Genomic DNA, 17,670 nt, shown 5'->3' with positions numbered 1-17,670 from the left:
CATCGTTCATTGTATCCTCACAGCAACCCTGTGGAGTAAGTTCCATGGTATCTTCCAGATCCTGGTCTGGCACATGGAGCAAATTGCCTGTTTATTGGTTTGATATGAAACTGATGCAGAATATGAGGACAAGGGAGACTGCTGCTCTTTGGGAAAGTCAGTTTCTCTGATTATTTTAATAATCCAATCTGGGCGAATACAGATGGAAGTTTTCTTCCAATGTGTGTCAGGTTTTTTTTTATATATATATACACACACACACACACACACACATATATACACATACATAAATATATATATATATACACACACATACATACATATATATGAATGAAAGGTGATATTGCCTGAGTCCCTTTATTGCGGATGTCTTCTACTGGTCTGCAAGCATTTCCTGACCTCCAGCAATGCCCTTCTGGGAGTCAATGTGTTAGACCTATGGATTCCAGCAAACCTGATATAGGTAACAGATCTACAGGTCCAGGGACCAACAGAACCTCAGGCCTGGTAAATAAATCATTTGAAAAATGGTAACATGGTGTATATTGATCTTGGGCATTGAGAGCTTATGTTTTGTGGGAATTTATCCCTTTGGGTTGAGAGGAACAGCAGATAATTTAATTTTTGTTTTGAGGAATCTGTAATGAGAATTTGAAATGAAGTAATGAACCTTGTTGTCTTAAAATCTTCGCTGTTGCATAGCTGAAATAAAAAGTAGCTACATAATATTTGGATTGTGTCTGGTTCCTTTCACATGGGATTTTGCTACTTTTGTGCTAATTCAAAATTAGTCTGGGAGCTAAAAGGTTAACAGATGGAAACTGTTTGTAGAAGGGAAAGATCAGCTTCCACCAGCAATATTCAGCCTATTGACTTTTAGGGCGATTTCCCACAAGCACTGCTCCATGCTCGCTCTTCCCTTTTGCCCTGATGGTATGTGTCAATTTCACACAAGGTGCTGCGCGCTCGCATTTTGCCCTGCAGCTTCGCACAATTTCCCCCGCGTCTACTCAATCCTCAAAAAACAGGATTGAGTAGACGTGGGGGAAATCACACGAAGCTGCGGGGCAAAATGCGGCTGCACAGCAGCTTGTGTGAAATTGACACGTACCATCGGGGCAAAAGGGAAGAGCGAACGTGGAGCAGCGCTTGTGAGAAATCGGTCTTAATAAACATGCATAGAGAATCAAGTAGAACTAGTTTATTTGATCATGTGCAAGATGAATTCCACAACCAAAGTTCATTGGACAAACAACATTTTTGCAGCTTCTCTAGTAAGCACCTACTTGTTCCCCTTCATTCACAAAACATAGCACTGACAAGTTTTCTGAAGTGCTTTGTGAGTTGCTGTATAATCTTGTGGAAAGAAAAAAAGCAAACTTACCTATACATCAGAATAACTTTTCATTTGTATATTTGTGGGTTTTATTGGAACTTTTCCCTTCCTGAAACCTCTGGTGGCTTGAACATGCACAGAAAATGGAATGAGTACCAGCTTTCTTCAGACGGATGGAGTGGGTGGTGTGCCTTGAATGCCAGCTAGTACAACACTTAATGAGGCAAAATTCAGATTTGCTCCAGGTGCCGATCTGCCTGGGGTTGTGATCTTGCATTACGTGAGCCTGTTAGAGAGGAACTGGTATCTTCAGCACTTCATTTTATTTATTTATTCATGCAAAAAAGAAAGAAGCACAGTTCATATTATGACATTTATTTATCTGAAGAAGATAATTAAGAATATCCTGCTAGCAGCTGTAATGTATGTTATTCATCAGGCTTCCCGCTTTTTGATTTGTGGTTGACTTTCAGTTATGTCATTTGGTATTTTTCTCATTCATGTTTTCTTGTCAGCAATTATTGGATTTACTTGTATCCTAGTGTGTATATCTCTCCGATGTAATTGTATATGTTTTCTAAATAGACTTTTTATTCATTTTTCACTGTTAGAGTGTAGTTGTTTTCCCCCCTTTTGTGCTGTTGCATTTTTATAGGCTTTTTGAACGGTTGCCTTTTCCTTTCTCTTGTAGAATCGGCACTTACTATTTTCTGAAGTACAGAATTTAAAAGTTTAGCATATTGCTATGAATTTTTCCACAGGGCAAGGTGTCTCTCTCACAATTTGCCTTCATTTTAACTATCCACCATACACATCATTAAAGTTAAACTGATTTTTCTGAAATCTGTAATCTAGCCTAAATGTTCCATAGAGGCACATTAAAACAAAAACCATGGAAAGGTTATTTGAATCTTGTCTGCCTTGTTACAGTACCCCATTTTTTCTTTTTCAGGCATAGTCTGGTTGGCGGCAGCTATTGTTGGATCTCCAATGTGGCACGTTCAGCGACTGGAGGTATGGTAGGTTGTGTGTGCATTTATGCTTTCATGCATCAACTATTGTCTTGATGCCAGTTAGTATCCATACTTCCACTTCTCTAGGGCAGGACTGACTTGTGCTGTTGGCAACTGAATATCAACTAATTGTAAAATGTGTTAGTAGAAATGGGTGTTGGAAACATGAAATAGGGTTTGTATCTGTTGAGGGAAGAATGCGAATAACAGTAGGATATGACTTAGCCTGGCTATTAAGAAAGAAAAGAGAGATTTACGAGGTATGTTACTAGATTTGTAGACAGAGTTTTGAAAATCATTTTCTTCTGGCCTTGTCTGGTCATGCAGCTGGTTAACTATGACTGCTGTAATTCTCTATTGCCTTTGGCTTGGACATAATTCCAAGGTGAGTTTATAAGCATTGTCTCTTCAAATCACCTTGGTTTTTATCCATATTTCACTGAGCATCTGCCCTAATCAAATACTGCCCTATAAGGAATAGAAGATTGTTGTCAGTACTGGCCATGGATCATGGGGGCTGTGGTGAATATGGGAAGGAGACTTGGGGAGAAGGCTATAAATCATTGTGTCTCCCACCCCCTGCAAAACCTCCTTGCTGCTGCCTGAAAAGAGGGGGGGGGAGCAGCAGAGAGGAGAGAGCCGGAGTCACCAGTCATCAGCTTGGCCTCAATGAGGAAGCCTCTTCCCACTTCTCCTTACTGTGAGCATCCAGGGAGAGGGAGGGTGCGTGTTTTTCTCAGGGCTGCTACTGAGACAGGAAAAAAACACACACAGTAGTAATAGTGATAGTGGGTGGGTTAGCAGGAAGTGTGAGGGAGAAGACTAGAACTGAATGTTTAGGATTTGGAACAAGGATGAAGGTGCCATCTGTTCAGCATTTCCAGCACTGAATGCCATCTCTCCAAGATTAGGTTCTGCTGTCTCCGGAAGCAAAGTTGTGCTGCTTCGTTATTAGAGTGCAACAAATGGACTCAATGAGATCAGTTGTTTTTTATTTAAATATAGATTTTTCTACCCCAAATAAATATATATATGTACTTAGTGTTCCAGTACTTATATTATGTGTTTATGGGTTTGAATTGTAAGATGCTTTGAGAGCCAGTCTTTTGGAAGAATGGGGTTCTCTGGACTTACGCATAGGTATGTTTGTAGTCTGCATCAAGAGTGACTGTTTCACATTCCATTTTAAAAAAGCAACACTGATATTTATGCAAAATCTCCTTTTTGGCAAAATATCAGAGGACAGAGGAAGAAATGGAGCAGCAGAAGATTTATGAATGAGGAAAAAACCCCTCACTCCAGACTAGGGGTCTTTTCATAGAAAAAGAGCTGCAGGAGCTCATTAGCATATGTTATGCTAATGAGCTATTAGGATATTATCATATGCCATGTTCCTGACATCACTGGAAGTGATGTCAGAAAGGGAAGCAAAAGGGGGGGAGGCATCTTCAAAAGCCTCCCCTTCCCTTCCCCATCTGGCCTGGGGGGGAGCGAAGAGAGAAGGGGTTTAAAGTTTAAACCCCTTCTCACTAGAGTTGGGCCACAGAAGGAGGAAAGAGGGAAGGAAAGAGAGAGAGTAGAGAGAAGGAAAGAAGGAAGGAAAGAGGGAAAGAAAGAGAAGGAAAGAAGGAAGAAAAGAAGGAAGGAAAGGGGATAACAAGAAAGAAGAAAAGAGGGAAAGAAAGAGAAGAAGGAAAAAAGAGAAGATAAGGTGGGAAAGAAAGAAAGAAAGAAGGGAAGAAGGCGGGAAAGAGGAAAAGGAGAGAAGGAAAAGAGGAAAAGAGAGGAAGGAAGGAAGAGATGGGGAAGCCGGCGGCGGGGCTCTCTGGATGTTCCCTGAGCTGCAGCGCTTCTGCATTGGCCCGGGGGATGCTGCGGTGGGGTCTTCGGGCCTCCCCCAAGCCACAGCACTTTTGGTGAGGAGAGCTAGGGGTGGGGCTTGCGGCCGTCACCATTTGCGCGGGCTCCTGGGCTGCCGGAGCAGTGCTCTGGTGTGCTTCGGCCCCAAAAGACCCCTGCCCCAGATTATCCAAGATCCATTGCAAATTATAATCCTATGACATTACATGTGTGACATTTCTGTAGAATCCAAAAACAAGAACCAAATCCATGTATGTATTTATTTAATTAATTATACTTTTAGGCTGCCCTCCCCTGAAAGACAGGGCTCAGGGTGGCGTACAACACAATAAAATTGCAATACAATTCATGAACCACAGCTAAAGATTTCCAGAATTAACCCTTTATCACCTTTTATTAGGACCAGTCAAATTGACACAAAGTACTGTGCAAGCTTTTGAGTTCACAAAGCCTCTCTGAACCTTGGTACCCATTTAAAGAAGAAAAGCAGATTATTGTGCAACAGGATGCAGGGGAAAAGGGCTAGCAGAGGGAGGATGTGTGATGGGTTCTGGTTGAGTCCCCTGAGACTGACTTATGGCACTCAGTTCTTCCGGAGACATTAGGCTGTTTAATTAGACACATGCAATCAGGCAAGGCCCTTGGGTCTGGTTTTCAAAAGTCAATCTTTTGAAAGCTAATTTGCTATGGTGAAGCAACCTGCTGGCCCCCGTTTTAACTCAAATTAATGTCTCAAGAATTATTCCTGTACCTTGAAAACATGCAGTAATAGTTTCTGTATACAAAAAAGGGGCCAAGAATGATCCTACAATGTACTGGCCTATTAGCCTGCTGTCAACAATAGGCAAGGTATATGCAGCCTTTCTCTATTCCAAACTTCTGAATTGGGTAGAGTCAGAATCTATATTGCATCCTGATCAAGCAGGATTTAGGAGGGGTGTTTCAGCCCTTGATCACTGTCACATACTGTATCATTTCACTGATAAATATTCTTTTCCAGGAGGCCGTTTCTGCAGCATTTATGGATCTTAGGGCTGCTTTTGATTCATTCCTAAGGTGTTGCCTTTGGGCTTAATTTGCCAAAATGTCAGTAGATAAAAGGCTTCTCTGGTTGATTTTTAACTTTGCATTACAAAGAGAATGAAGACAGAATATGTTAATCCTGCTAATCACAGTACATTGTTATACTGATGACAACAGCAACACTGTGAAAAAGAAAAATTGGATGCACTTTCATATATTTGTTGAGGGAGCTTTGGAAAATTCTCCTGTAGATGCCCCTTAATATTGAGTGTCAGACTAAAGTTTGTTAATTAAATTAGTGAAAACCTATGATCCTGCACAAGTCCCATGCATTTCTTACAACATTATTATCTTTGTCACCTATTTACTTTTGGCTATAATGGCCCTAGGTTCTATCCATGGCACCTTCAGTTAAAAGGAAGTCTAGTAGCAGGAATTGTAGTTTCCCCTGCCTGACAGCGATGTTAGACATAGTGGTCAGTAGTGACTTCAATCGGTCAATAGCCTTAATTTGTTCAAGGCAGTTTTTAGGTTCATTCCAGTATATGTAAACCTTTACAGATATCTGAAGAGATTACACACTTCTTTCTAGTTTATGAAAGGACAAGATTATTTTGTGTGCCTTGGTATGAGAAGGGTGATTTTTCTACTTCCTTTATTTCAGAATAAATATGACTTCCTTTATGAAAAGAGGTATGTTTGCTGCTTGGAAGAATGGGCCAGTCCTGTTCACCAGAAGATATATGCAACATTCATATTGGTCATCCTCTTCCTTCTCCCACTTATGCTGATGCTGTTGCTCTACAGTAAGATTGGCTATGAGCTCTGGATTAAGAAAAGAATCGGAGATGCTTCTGTTCTGCAAACTATGCATGGGAGCGAAATGTCTAAAATATCACGGTTAGTACAGTCAGTAATGCTTAAATACGAATGTTATTTAGCTGAACGTCACTGATCGAGCCAGTTTGGTGTAGTGGTTAAATGCGAGGACTCTAATCTGGGAGAACCGGGTTTGATTCCCCACTCCTCCACTTGCACCTGGCTGGATGACCTTGGGCAAGCCATAGTTCTGGCACAGCTGTTCTTGAAAAAAGAGCAGTTTCTGTCAGAGCTCTCTTAGCCCCACCTACCTCACAGGGTGCCTGTTGTGGGGAGGGGAAGGGAAAGGCGTTTGTAAGCCACTCTTAGAGATGATGTACAGTATTAGACAAGATACATTCAGGGGACACTCAAGGACTTGCGGGGGTAGGCTTCCCAACAGATTGGGAAATATCTGAAGATTGGGGTGTGTGTGGAGCCTGGGGAGGGCAGAATTTGGGAGTGGAGGGAGCTCAGCAAGGATGTGATGCCACAGAGTCCACTGTCTGTATCTGCCATTTTCTCCAGGGGACCTGAACTCTGTAGTCTGGAGATCAGTTGTAATTCTAGGAGAACTCCAGGCCCCTCCTGGAGGTTGGCAATCCTATTGCAGGGAGCATCTCATATCCCCCTTCTCCACTATTTCTCCCTTTCCTTCTCTGTAAACTCCAGTAGCCTTTTTCTTCTTCCTTCTGTCCTTCCCATGACCAGCCAACCTACTTTTATCTGCCCCCCTTCAGCCTTCCCTCATTCCCTCCCCCGGCAGCCTCTCCTAGGAGAACTTTGACTGAGTTGCGTGGTGCTAGTCACTGGGCTGGGCCCAGTTGTGCAGTGGAGAATTCACAAGGGCATCTACATTTCCCCTGTACGTCACATCTGGGCGGCGCACGCGCCCTTTGCGCGCGTGCGCACCCTCCAGATGCCGGGCAGGAGCCCCCTGCCACCAGGTAAGATTCATTTGGCAACCCTAATTAACCAAACTTTTATCTGTCTCCCATCTTCAGCTATAGTTATTATTTATTTATTTATTATTTGTATTTATACCCCGCCCTCCCTGCGGGCAGGCTCACTTATTTTACCCCATCTTTATAATGGGGACCCAAAGCAGCTTACATCATTCTCTTCTGTTCCATTTTATCTTCACAAAAGCCCTGTGAGGTAGGTTAGGCTGAGAATGTATAACTCACTCGAGATCACCCAGTGAACTTTGGTGGCAGAATGGGGGTTCAAACCTCGGTCTCCCAGATCCTAGTTTGAAACTCTAACTATTATACCACATTGGCTTTTGTGAGGTGGACAATGTTGAACAGTAGTGAGCATCTGAGCCTGGCTGAATCATACAAGTCAGGTGGTAGCAAGTAGTTCAGTGGTTGCTTATGGCCCTGGTCCTGATGAGCTCCCTCAAAGGCCAAAACAGCCTTGGAAAGGGCACTGCCCCCTCCCTGTGCCTTTTGCTAACAGAAACAAAGGATGGAAGGCTGGCTAGATTGTGGTGGTTGCTAAACTATGGCCACTGAGGCCATTTATTTCTTAAAGCCACAGATGCCACTTGTACTTGGGTGTGTGTATTAATCTCGCAGGTTTTTTTTTACAGATTTATCTGCAAATCCAGGACTCTTCTCAGATTTGCAGAAAGACCTGCTTGCCTGTTCATGGCTCCAGTTTCCAGATTTCAGTATCTGCTGATGAAGGCACACTGAGAAATAGATATAGGGATACTCAAGGCCGAACTACATGTTACATGTAGTTAAAACTACATATTTTTTAAAAAAATTATGAGACACTTGGGGATCAGAGAAGCAGCAAGGGGACGAAGTACTAACTCTTTTCTTATGTGCTATTTCTGTACTCCAAACTGACACCTCCAGTAGCATTTCCTTTTCGTGGGGTTTCTGTCATAGGGGAATTTCAGGCAGCTGATACGTTCCGTTTCAGGAACTGTTCACTAATGGTTTCTGTCTGTCATTTCAGACAGAACCATTTTAGTAACGGTCCCCTGATGGAATATATTTCCCCTTTCAGACAGAAACGCTTCTGTCCCATTTGGGAAGCGTTCCTGAGCCGTTTTACCTGCAAACTGCTTCCAAGCGGTCATCAATTTCTTCTACCGTTCCTAAACGCTACGGGGTGCTGTGTAAAATGCCCCCGTAGCACTTCCTCCGATGACGAGGTTTTCATGCCCTTTTTTGCCCGCGCAGGTGATCTCTGTCTTTTTTTTAACATTCTTTTAAGAGCGCTATGGCACTGTACCACAACCCCAAAACAGTGCAATATCGACCCCATTGGGATGCCTGGACCACTGAGATACATTAGATCACTACATCTGCCACCTGGAAACACGTAGAAGCTCAGGCACGCAAACACTTCTGGATTTGATTTCTGGAACGTTAGGAAGGGAGGAAGGGATGTCAGAGGTGTCTTGAAAAAGAGCAGTTTCTGTCAGAGCTCTCTCAGCCCCACCTACCTCACAGGGTGTTTGTTGTGGGGAGGGGAAGGGAAAGGAGTTTGTAAGCCGCTCTGAGACTCCTTTGGGTAGTGAAGGGCGGGATATAAATCCAATCTCCTCCTCCTCTTCCTCTTCTTCTTCTTCTTCTTCTTCCCTTCAGTAAAGGGAGCTGGCTGCCCTGCAAGCTAGCCCCCCCCCCCCACCTTGGGTTGCCCACCTCGGTGAGGGAGCCGGGAAGAGCCCGGGAAGAGGCGGGGAGGCATTTAAACGCATCCCAGTGCCTTCTCCAGCTTGCCCACCAAAGCGGGTGAGCCAGAAAAGGCTTGCAGACACCCCCCCCACCTTTCCTGGCTCGTCGAACCGAATGCACATCCCTAACCAGAACTACACACAGTATTCCAAATGAGGCTGCATCATAGGTCTATACAGGGGCATTACAATACTGGCCCTTTTATTTTCAGTCCCTTTCCTAATAACTTCCAACACAGAGTTTGCCTTTTTCATGGCCACAGCTCACTGGACTGACATTTTTATCGAGCTATCCACTACGACCCCAAGATCTTTTTCCTTCTCAGTCTGAGCAAGTTCAGACCCCATTAGCCTATACTTGAAGTTGGTGGGTTTTTTTGTTCCAGTGTGCATCACCTTACACTTTCCAACCTTGAGCTCATTTGCCACATTGTTGCCCACTCACCTAATTTGTGGAGATCTTCCTGGAGGTCTTCACAGTCATCCTTGGTTTTCACCATCTTGAATAATTTGTGTCATCTACAAAATTGGCCACTATACTGCTTATCCCTAGTTTCAGATAATTTATGAACAAATTAAATAGTACCAGCCCCTGTATTGATCCTTGTGGGACCAGAACTGTCAATTTATTCCTACTCTTTGCCTCCTGTCATTTAACTACTTTTTAATCCATACAAGAACCTGTCTTCTTATCCCATGACTGCTAAGTTTACTCAGGAGTCTTTGGTGAGTTACTTTGACTAAAGCCTTTTGAAAGTCCAAGTATATAATGTCTTCTGGGTTATCATTATCTATATGCTTGTTCAGTTTCTCAAAGAATTCCAAAAGCTTGCTGAGGCAGGACTCCCCTTTGCAGAAGCCATGCTAATTTTCCCTCAGCACGTTTTGTTCTTCTGTGTGCCTAATAATTCTATATTTGATTATAGTTTCTGCTAATTTGCCTAGGACAGAAGTTAGACTAACTAGTCCGTAATTTCCTGGTTCCCCTTTGGACCTCTTTAAAAAAAACAACGGTGTAACATTTGCTACTCTTCAGTCTTCTGGTACAGTGGCTGAAGTTAGTGATAAGTTAAATATATGAGGTAGCAGATCAACAGCCTCACATCTGAGACCCTTCCCCATCACCATTTTCTGTCCTAACGCTTGTGCTAAAATTCTCAATACAAGCTGTCTCTTCTTTCAGGAAGAAGAAGCGAGCAATTATTATGATGGTGACTGTCGTGGTTTTATTTGCAGTCTGCTGGGCTCCATTTCATGTAATTCACATGATGATAGAATACAGTGAGTATATAAGTCTTCTGAAATAGCAATGATTGATCCAAAAAAATTCTCTGTAGTATGCTGCTTGAATTACCATTGGAGTTTTTGTTCCTCTTGTTCTGGAACAATAGTACGTTCTTTCCCAAACCTCATCTTTAGATTATGGCAGTTCATTGTGATAGTGGAGTTTGCTTTGAAAATATGAGCTGTTAGCTTCAATTTTGCTATTGCTGTCATTGTAAGTACAACATTCTTTTTTACTGTACTTAAAAGTTGTAATACAAAGCTGAATGTACAGGATGATGAAGTACTGGTATGGGGGCTGTCTTGCAGAGTAACATATAATTTTAAGGTGTTGAATTTTCCACATACTGGGTTTGTGTTGCAATTTGCTGTTGTATACTGGCATGAATTCCTCAGAATCTCTCTAGCCCTGCACTATTGTGACTCTGCTCTCATACCGTTGCTGTGCCAAGATGACTGTCATTGTCCTTGCTCCTCTGTTAGACTTCTTTTATCCTTGCACAGAATGACAAAGATGAACACATAAAAAAGAATACACTCTGGGACATTATTGAAGCAGAGGCTGACTCTGCCTCCTGCCCTGGTGAATCCAGTTTCTTAAGAAAATTTAGTTCTGCTGCTCTCTGCAGTATAAATCTCTGCCTCCTGCCCTGGTGAATCCAGTTTATTAAGAAAATTTAGTTCTGATCACAGCCCATTTACTTATACATAGTACTTAATGTGAGCCATTGAGAATGAAGCCCTGGATTCTTATTTTGTGGTCACATTTGAATGTGCTGCTAGATGGTGACAAACAGGCAGCACTCAGAAATCGGCCCCTCTCTTGTCACCAGCCGCTGTTACCCAAAACTAGGTCAACTGGGTAAGATTTTAAGGGGGCAGTTACGTGCTCATATGATTCATTCCTTACTGCAGTTGTACTGATGGTAAAATTACTGTGTTATGATTAGAAGTTATTCACTGTGCACACACCTTTGAAGGCAGTTTATGCAGACTTAATGGTCTATCTTTTCTTTGTGAATTTGCATTTTCCCCTTGAATGCATTTTATTATGTTTTAGATAAATCAGAGTGCCATTATTTTCTGATGCAAATAGGTAATTGGAAAGAGAGAAATACCTTTTGCAATGTAGAACGGGATGCCTTGATGGTTCAAAGATGGTTAAGTAATGTTGATAAGTATGGTCTAAATTACTTGTTACTATACATATATTTTCCTCTTTCTAGGTAATTTTGAAAGGGAGTATGATGATGTCACCATTAAGATGATCTTTGGTATCGTTCAGATAATTGGATTTTCCAATTCCATTTGCAATCCCATTGTTTATGCCTTTATGAATGAGAACTTTAAGAAAAACTTCACCTCTGCAATATGCTTCTGCGTTATAAGACAGGACCTGTCTCCTTCCAGGCGGCATGGACACTTGGGAATCACAATGCTGCAACACAGGGAAGGTGTTTGTAAGAGAGAGCCCACCCACTCAGAGGAGAGCAGAAGGGAGGCATTCAGTGAAGGGAACATTGAGGTCAAACTCTGTGATCCTGCCTATGCCAAAAAGAATTCCTGGAGGCACCTTGCTTTGTTTACATCTGAACTCACAGGGTCCACTTCACTTGGACATTAGTATACTGATCTTTCATTGGAACACTCGTGTTTTAGCATTTGACAGTCAATGCCCCTTTTACTAGGCCTGATCGATTTAAAGTCTTTCAGACTCTTAAGAACCTTCATTTGCAGTATATGTTCCCTGTTTTACAAAACAGTGCGTTCTCTTTGCAAAATATCGTGCTCCATCTTTCAGTTGAGGTTGCTGGCCTCAAGGACCCTGAACTTGGGGAGTGGTCACCAAGTCTGGATTTAAGTGCGGCCACCCATTGCATCAATGTGGGCTGGCAGTGGTTTGATTGAACCAGGCCAACTTCCTTTTCCACATATTTTCCACTTATTTTCCTCAGCGCCTTTCTCCATTCATTGACAAGCTTCCTCTGGGACAACATGGAACTTCTTTCTCACTTACTATTTTGCCTTACCCAACCCAAGAACAAGAGTCAGCTCTGCTATAGAAATGGTCTTGGGCTTAGCATTTCTTGAAGGTGCATGGAGAGCTGGATTATTGATTGGGAGAATGAGAACATTGCTTGTGGACTCTCTGCAGGCATTGGAGAGTAATTACTTTAGATCTCATCTAAGGTCAAATTATTTTTCGAGGACCTTCTCAGAAATGAGTGTTGGTTTAATGCTGTGTTCTCTTTTTTTTGCAGGTGTTCTTTTCAGATGTGTCCTTTTTGAGATTTTCACTCCAAAATTTGACCCACAATGGAAGATTTCTAAACTCTGCTTGTACTTTTATTAAAGAAAATCTGTTTCTTTCTATGACACGTATTATTGTCTTGAAATAAATGATCAAGTAGAAATATAAGCATTGCAGAATAGCATTGCAGCCACTTTAATAGCACTGCAGCCACAATGTTTAGTGTAGACACTGTCAGCAAAACTGTAAATGCTGCAACTACTGGAGGGTATATACAGAACCTGATAAAGGGTGGTTGGTATTTTTGTGTTTTAATCATGTTATCATCACTAAGCAAGACTTGAATTAAAGCAAGCTAGATGTTACTTTGCATTCTAGGTATTCTTAAGCTTTTCACAGTGAGTTAAATCTTTACGTTGAGAGACTTTTGTTCCAGTATTTTCCCCAAACACTCCAGTACACTTTCTTTAAGTATTCGCTGACTCTTTTGGTTTCCAGAAGGCTGGTACCCAAATCCCTTCTCTTGAAATATCAGTACTTGTCTTGAGTTTTTAACTGACTCTTAAGGTTTCAATCATATCAATCTAATTTATTGTGGCAGGAGCCAGTAAAACAGTACAATTCTGATATAAAAGGGATTAAAACAGAAATAACATGAGAATAATATAAAAACATTAACAGGAGAGAGTTAATAACATTAGTAAAGTAAAATAGTGTTAATAAAAGGATCATACAATTTTTTCAGCTAAAATAAGTTTACGTTTCCTAATACCTAAGTAACAAATTTTTGCCACAGCGTAAGTCACTGAGCTCTGAATGTCTTCTAAGAGGAATTTATGAAGGACTTCTGGCCTAAAGTCAAAATAAGACTGCAAAGGGTTAAATCTATACAGAAGGGGTAATATAAGATGGTCTCGTTCCTCCTGATAGAATCTGCAGAACAGGAGGACATGAGTAATTGATTCCACCATATTAGCCATGCATGAGCATATACGTTCATGTATTGGGACTTGAATGAATTTACCTTGCAGTACAGTGGAAGGGAGTGCCTCAAAGCACTCTTAAGGTTTCTAAGGGCAGTTTCTAACCACATCAGACCTGGGATATCTGCACTCTTCAGAGCTAACTCTCTGTTTGTTTGGGTAGGGAAATTCTCCTCTCATTAGAATCATAAAATCACAGAGTTGGAAGGGGTCAAATAGGTCATCTAGTCCAACCCCCTGCTCAATGCAGGATTAGCCTAGAGCAGGGGTGGCCAAACAGCAGCTCAGGAGCCGCATGTGGCTCTTTCACACAGTCTAATTTAATAAGTCTGAGGTCAGGCAGGCAAAAAGGGAATATGAGGAGCATATAGCAAAAAACGTAAAAACCAACAATAAAACTTTCTTCAAATACATTAGAAACAGGAAACCAGCCAGGGAGGCAGTGGGGCCCTTGGATGACCAAGGGGTAAAAGGAGTATTGAAGGATGATAGGGAAATGGCTGAGAAGCTAAATGCATTTTTTGCCTCTGTCTTCACTGTGGAAGATGAGAAGTGCTTGCCCACTCCAGAACCACTGATTTCAGGAGGGGTGTTGAAAGACCTGAGAGATTGAGGTGATGAGAGAGGAGGTCCTAAAACTGATAGACAACTTAAAAACTGATAAATCACCAGGCCCAGATGGCATACATCCGAGAGTTCTGAAAGAACTCAAATGTGAACTTGTGGATCTCCTGACAAAGATATGTAATCTTTCCTTAAAATCTGCCTCCATTCCTGAGGATTGGAAGGTAGCTAATGTCACTCCCATCTTTAAAAAGGGTTCCAGAGGAGATCCGGGAAATTACAGGCCAGTCAGTCTGACGTCGATACCGGGTAAATTGGTGGAAACCATTATTAAGGAAAGAATTAGTAGGCACATAGATGAACAAAACCTATTGAGGCAGACTCAGCACGGTTTCTGTAAGGGAAGATCTTGTCTCACTAACCTGTTAGTGTTCTTTGAGGGGGTGAACAAACATGTGGACAAGGGGGATCCAATAGATATTATTTACCTTGACTTCCAGAAAGCTTTTGATAAAGTTCCTCATCAAAGGCTCCTAAGTAAGCTCAAAAATCATGGGATAGAAGGACAAGTCCTTTTATGGATCAAAAACTGGCTAGTTCATAGAAAACAGAGAGTGAGTGTAGGTGGGCAATTTTCTCAGTGGAGGGTGGTAAGCAGTGGGGTACCGCAGGGATCAGTACTTGGTCCACTGCTTTTTAACTTGTTCATTAATGATTTGGAGATGGGAGTAAGCAGTGAAGTGGCTAAATTTGCGGATGATACAAAGTTGTTCAGGGTGGTGAAAACCAGTGAGGATTGTGAGGCACTCCAAGGGGATCTGTCAAGGATGGGCGAGTGGGCGTCAACATGGCAAATGGGGTTCAATGTGGCCAAGTGCAAGGTGATGCACATTGGAGCCAAAAATCCTAAATATAAATACACATTGATGGGGTCTGAACTGGCAGAGACTGAGCAAGAGAGAGATCTTGGAGTTGTAGTGGATAACTCACTGAAAATGTCGAGACAGTGTGTGACTGCAATAAAGAAGGCCAATGCTATGCTGGGGATTATTAGGAAGGGTATTGAAAACAGATCAGCCAATATAATAATGCCCCTATATAAATCAATGGTGAGACCTCATTTGGAATACTGTGTGCAGTTCTGGGCACCACACCTTAAAAAGGATATTATAGCTTTGGAAAAGCCTGACCAATACAGTGTACAGCGGGACTATGACATCTTGCGATTTGGATGTTATTCCTCTGTTGATACACCCCAAAATTGCATTAACCTTATTTGTTGCTGCATCACGCTGGCTGCTCATATTTAACTTTCGGTCCACCCTTATCCCAAGATCTTGTTCACACACACTGCTATCTATCCCCTTTCCTTGGCCTGAATGGGAGTCTTCACCTACTTCCCAAACTTCCTTGCCAACTTTCCCCCAGTTCTCCTGTCTGTGTTAAACTGCTCTCAATCAGGGCTGAATTCCAAAACTGTCAGTATTTGACTCTTCTCAGCTAGGGCTGAAATCAGACTGAATTCTCCTCAGCATCCAGTCTGTTCAGTTGATGCTAACCAATCAGATTCCTTGGAGCAGCCTGTCACTCAAGGCTCTCTGGCTCTGTTAATAATTAACCCTTCACAGTCCTTTATCTGTTAACACAGCACTTTTAAAAGTGCAGTCCATCACAAAAGCTTGGAGGATTATGTGTGTTTCAATTAATGCTAGAAGCTGGTTCAACTAATTGCTGGCTTTTTTATTTTCAGTGGAAGAATGTAAATTATTTCTTTCCCTAATATGCTTTGGTACAATGAGATCTTTTGCATTCACAGGCTAACTTGGTATGTCCACATAACCTCATTCTATATTCCCTTTAAAATTATTACAAATTGGGCCATCTGTCATGCTGAACAACATCTGTTTCTCTTCCCCTGCCTGTTTGTTTATTTGATAGTCTTGCTTAACATCAAGTGTGATGAAAAGTGTTGATGACGACTTGTTTATTTCTTTGTGCTTTTTAAAGTTGGTGTTGCTTTGGAATTTTTTTTTATCAAGGAATCACCAAAGTGTCCTGCAGTTTTCAGACACTGGGCATAACTTACTGCTGTGCAAAACAGCAGGCTTGGAAATGGATCAGTGCCTACAGCAAAGCATATATAATCTTTGCCACTAATGTCTCTGCTTTGGACTTTAGAGCTACAGTTTGGAAAAAAATTAATGACTTTCCAGCAAAATAACATTATCTTTCACCAGCATTTGAAAATCTCTTGTCATTTCCCCTTCTGCTCTTATGGCCATTTCTGCCTGAAGTGCTTTATAACTTGATAACAAATGAACATTTATTTCAAGATCCCCTATGAATAAATTAACAGTGAAAGTGAAAAGCATATTATAATTGGATCTTAGTTATCCATTTTAAAAATAACATTTGTAGCTGAATTAGGACTGAAGCACAAAAATCTTTTGAACCCTTGCTCTTACTTTGTCAGTAAGCATGACCAAGCATCTAGAATTCTTCTGGTCAGCCAGGATTTCTCTAAAGTCTAGACAGCAGTGTGTTCAGTGATTTTAAAGTTGACTTGCTGGATGTAGTTATATTGCAGACAATATATCTGCAATAAGCACTACAGTTATATATGAACAATGACATGGGGTTGGATTCTGTGTTCATTAACTGCTAAGCAAGGAGTCTTTAGTTGCAAGATAAAGTCCTTCCTCCAAGGGAAAATTGGGAAGGACTGGTTGGTTATGCATCTGTAAGCTGGTGACACACAGACTAATTTCCTGTTGATGCACTGGCACTCGGTTCTTCTACATAGGTCCACTGAATGGAGTCCATAATTTGAGCCCTGAGATCTGGTTCCAAATCTAAGCTTTGGCACTTGAGTTTCCTTGGGCAAGACAACAGGGGTCTGTCTTGAATGCATGGTGTGCATGGAAAAACTAGATGCTGTGTTGAGATTTGAATTGGTTCCTTATATATGGGCTAAATAAGGCACCAGGCTCTTCACACTGTGCTTGGCTCTGTGCTGGATGCTATTATACCCAAGCAAACCAAATAACCCTTGAGGTGTTGTATATGGCCTGAGGAGTGGCTTGAGGAATTACATGCTAAAGAAGTATGGGCCTATTATCAAAGAAACCCATTATTTTGCCTGTGTATACTTAAATCTCACAAGCAGGAGAACCATTTCAGTTTGAACACTCCTACGTAAAGAGTTTGAATCAGACAGTTATATTTAAACTATTTTTTTTAAAAAGTGAACATACACAGGTTTTGAGTGTTAGCATCTTTATCTGTCTTCTAGTCCGTAATTTGACCAAGGGTTTCTGTCTAGATCTTCACTTTATATAAACAACATGTTTCTAATTCCTGATGTGGTATGTGAAGCACATAGAATACTGAAGCTGTATCAGTGCTATTTGTTATTATTTTTACAAACTCGACCTCAATGGAGAGCAGCTACAAATACAAAGTTGCTGTTCTTGTCTTTGCAATTGTACTTAGATGTTGTTTAGAAATCAGGTTGTTTGTGAGAAGGGAGGAAATGGATATCAAGTCATAATACTGATTTGCAATGGATGGAGAAGTTTTACACATGGGTGATATCATCTGAGGAGAAGCTGAGTAGTTCTTATGAATGCTGTGGGAATGACTGTCTCAGCTCCTATGTTGCTGACTTCCAACATTGTTGGTGTGCTGATGAGATGTTTTAGAATGAGATAAGAGGACTCATTTGTTCTCTTTAGGACTTGTAAAATCATATGGAATCAGTAGATAGAAAACTCCCTTCTTGCTCTCCTATATTACTAAAATGC

The 17,670-nt window shown here is 41.5% G+C and overlaps 1 protein-coding gene across 1 annotated transcript in view; it reads left to right on the top strand.

Moving 5' to 3' along the window:
• QRFPR (pyroglutamylated RFamide peptide receptor) overlaps positions 1 to 11,693 on the top strand; it is a 41,127-nt gene extending 29,434 nt beyond the window's left edge. The window contains exons 3-6 of the mRNA XM_015417100.1: positions 2,289 to 2,350; positions 5,897 to 6,132; positions 9,969 to 10,066; positions 11,296 to 11,693. Of these exons, the coding sequence (XP_015272586.1) occupies positions 2,289 to 2,350; positions 5,897 to 6,132; positions 9,969 to 10,066; positions 11,296 to 11,693 (794 nt within the window). The remainder of the gene's footprint in view (positions 1 to 2,288; positions 2,351 to 5,896; positions 6,133 to 9,968; positions 10,067 to 11,295) is intronic.
• The last annotated feature ends 5,977 nt before the right edge of the window (positions 11,694 to 17,670 follow it).

Source organism: Gekko japonicus, unplaced genomic scaffold, assembly GCF_001447785.1.
Source record: "Gekko japonicus isolate JY-2015 unplaced genomic scaffold, Gekko_japonicus_V1.1 scaffold814, whole genome shotgun sequence".
NCBI lineage: Eukaryota > Metazoa > Chordata > Lepidosauria > Squamata > Gekkonidae > Gekko > Gekko japonicus.
The sequence above is the reverse complement of the archived record's forward strand: the minus strand, read 5'-3'. Positions and strand labels throughout refer to the sequence as shown.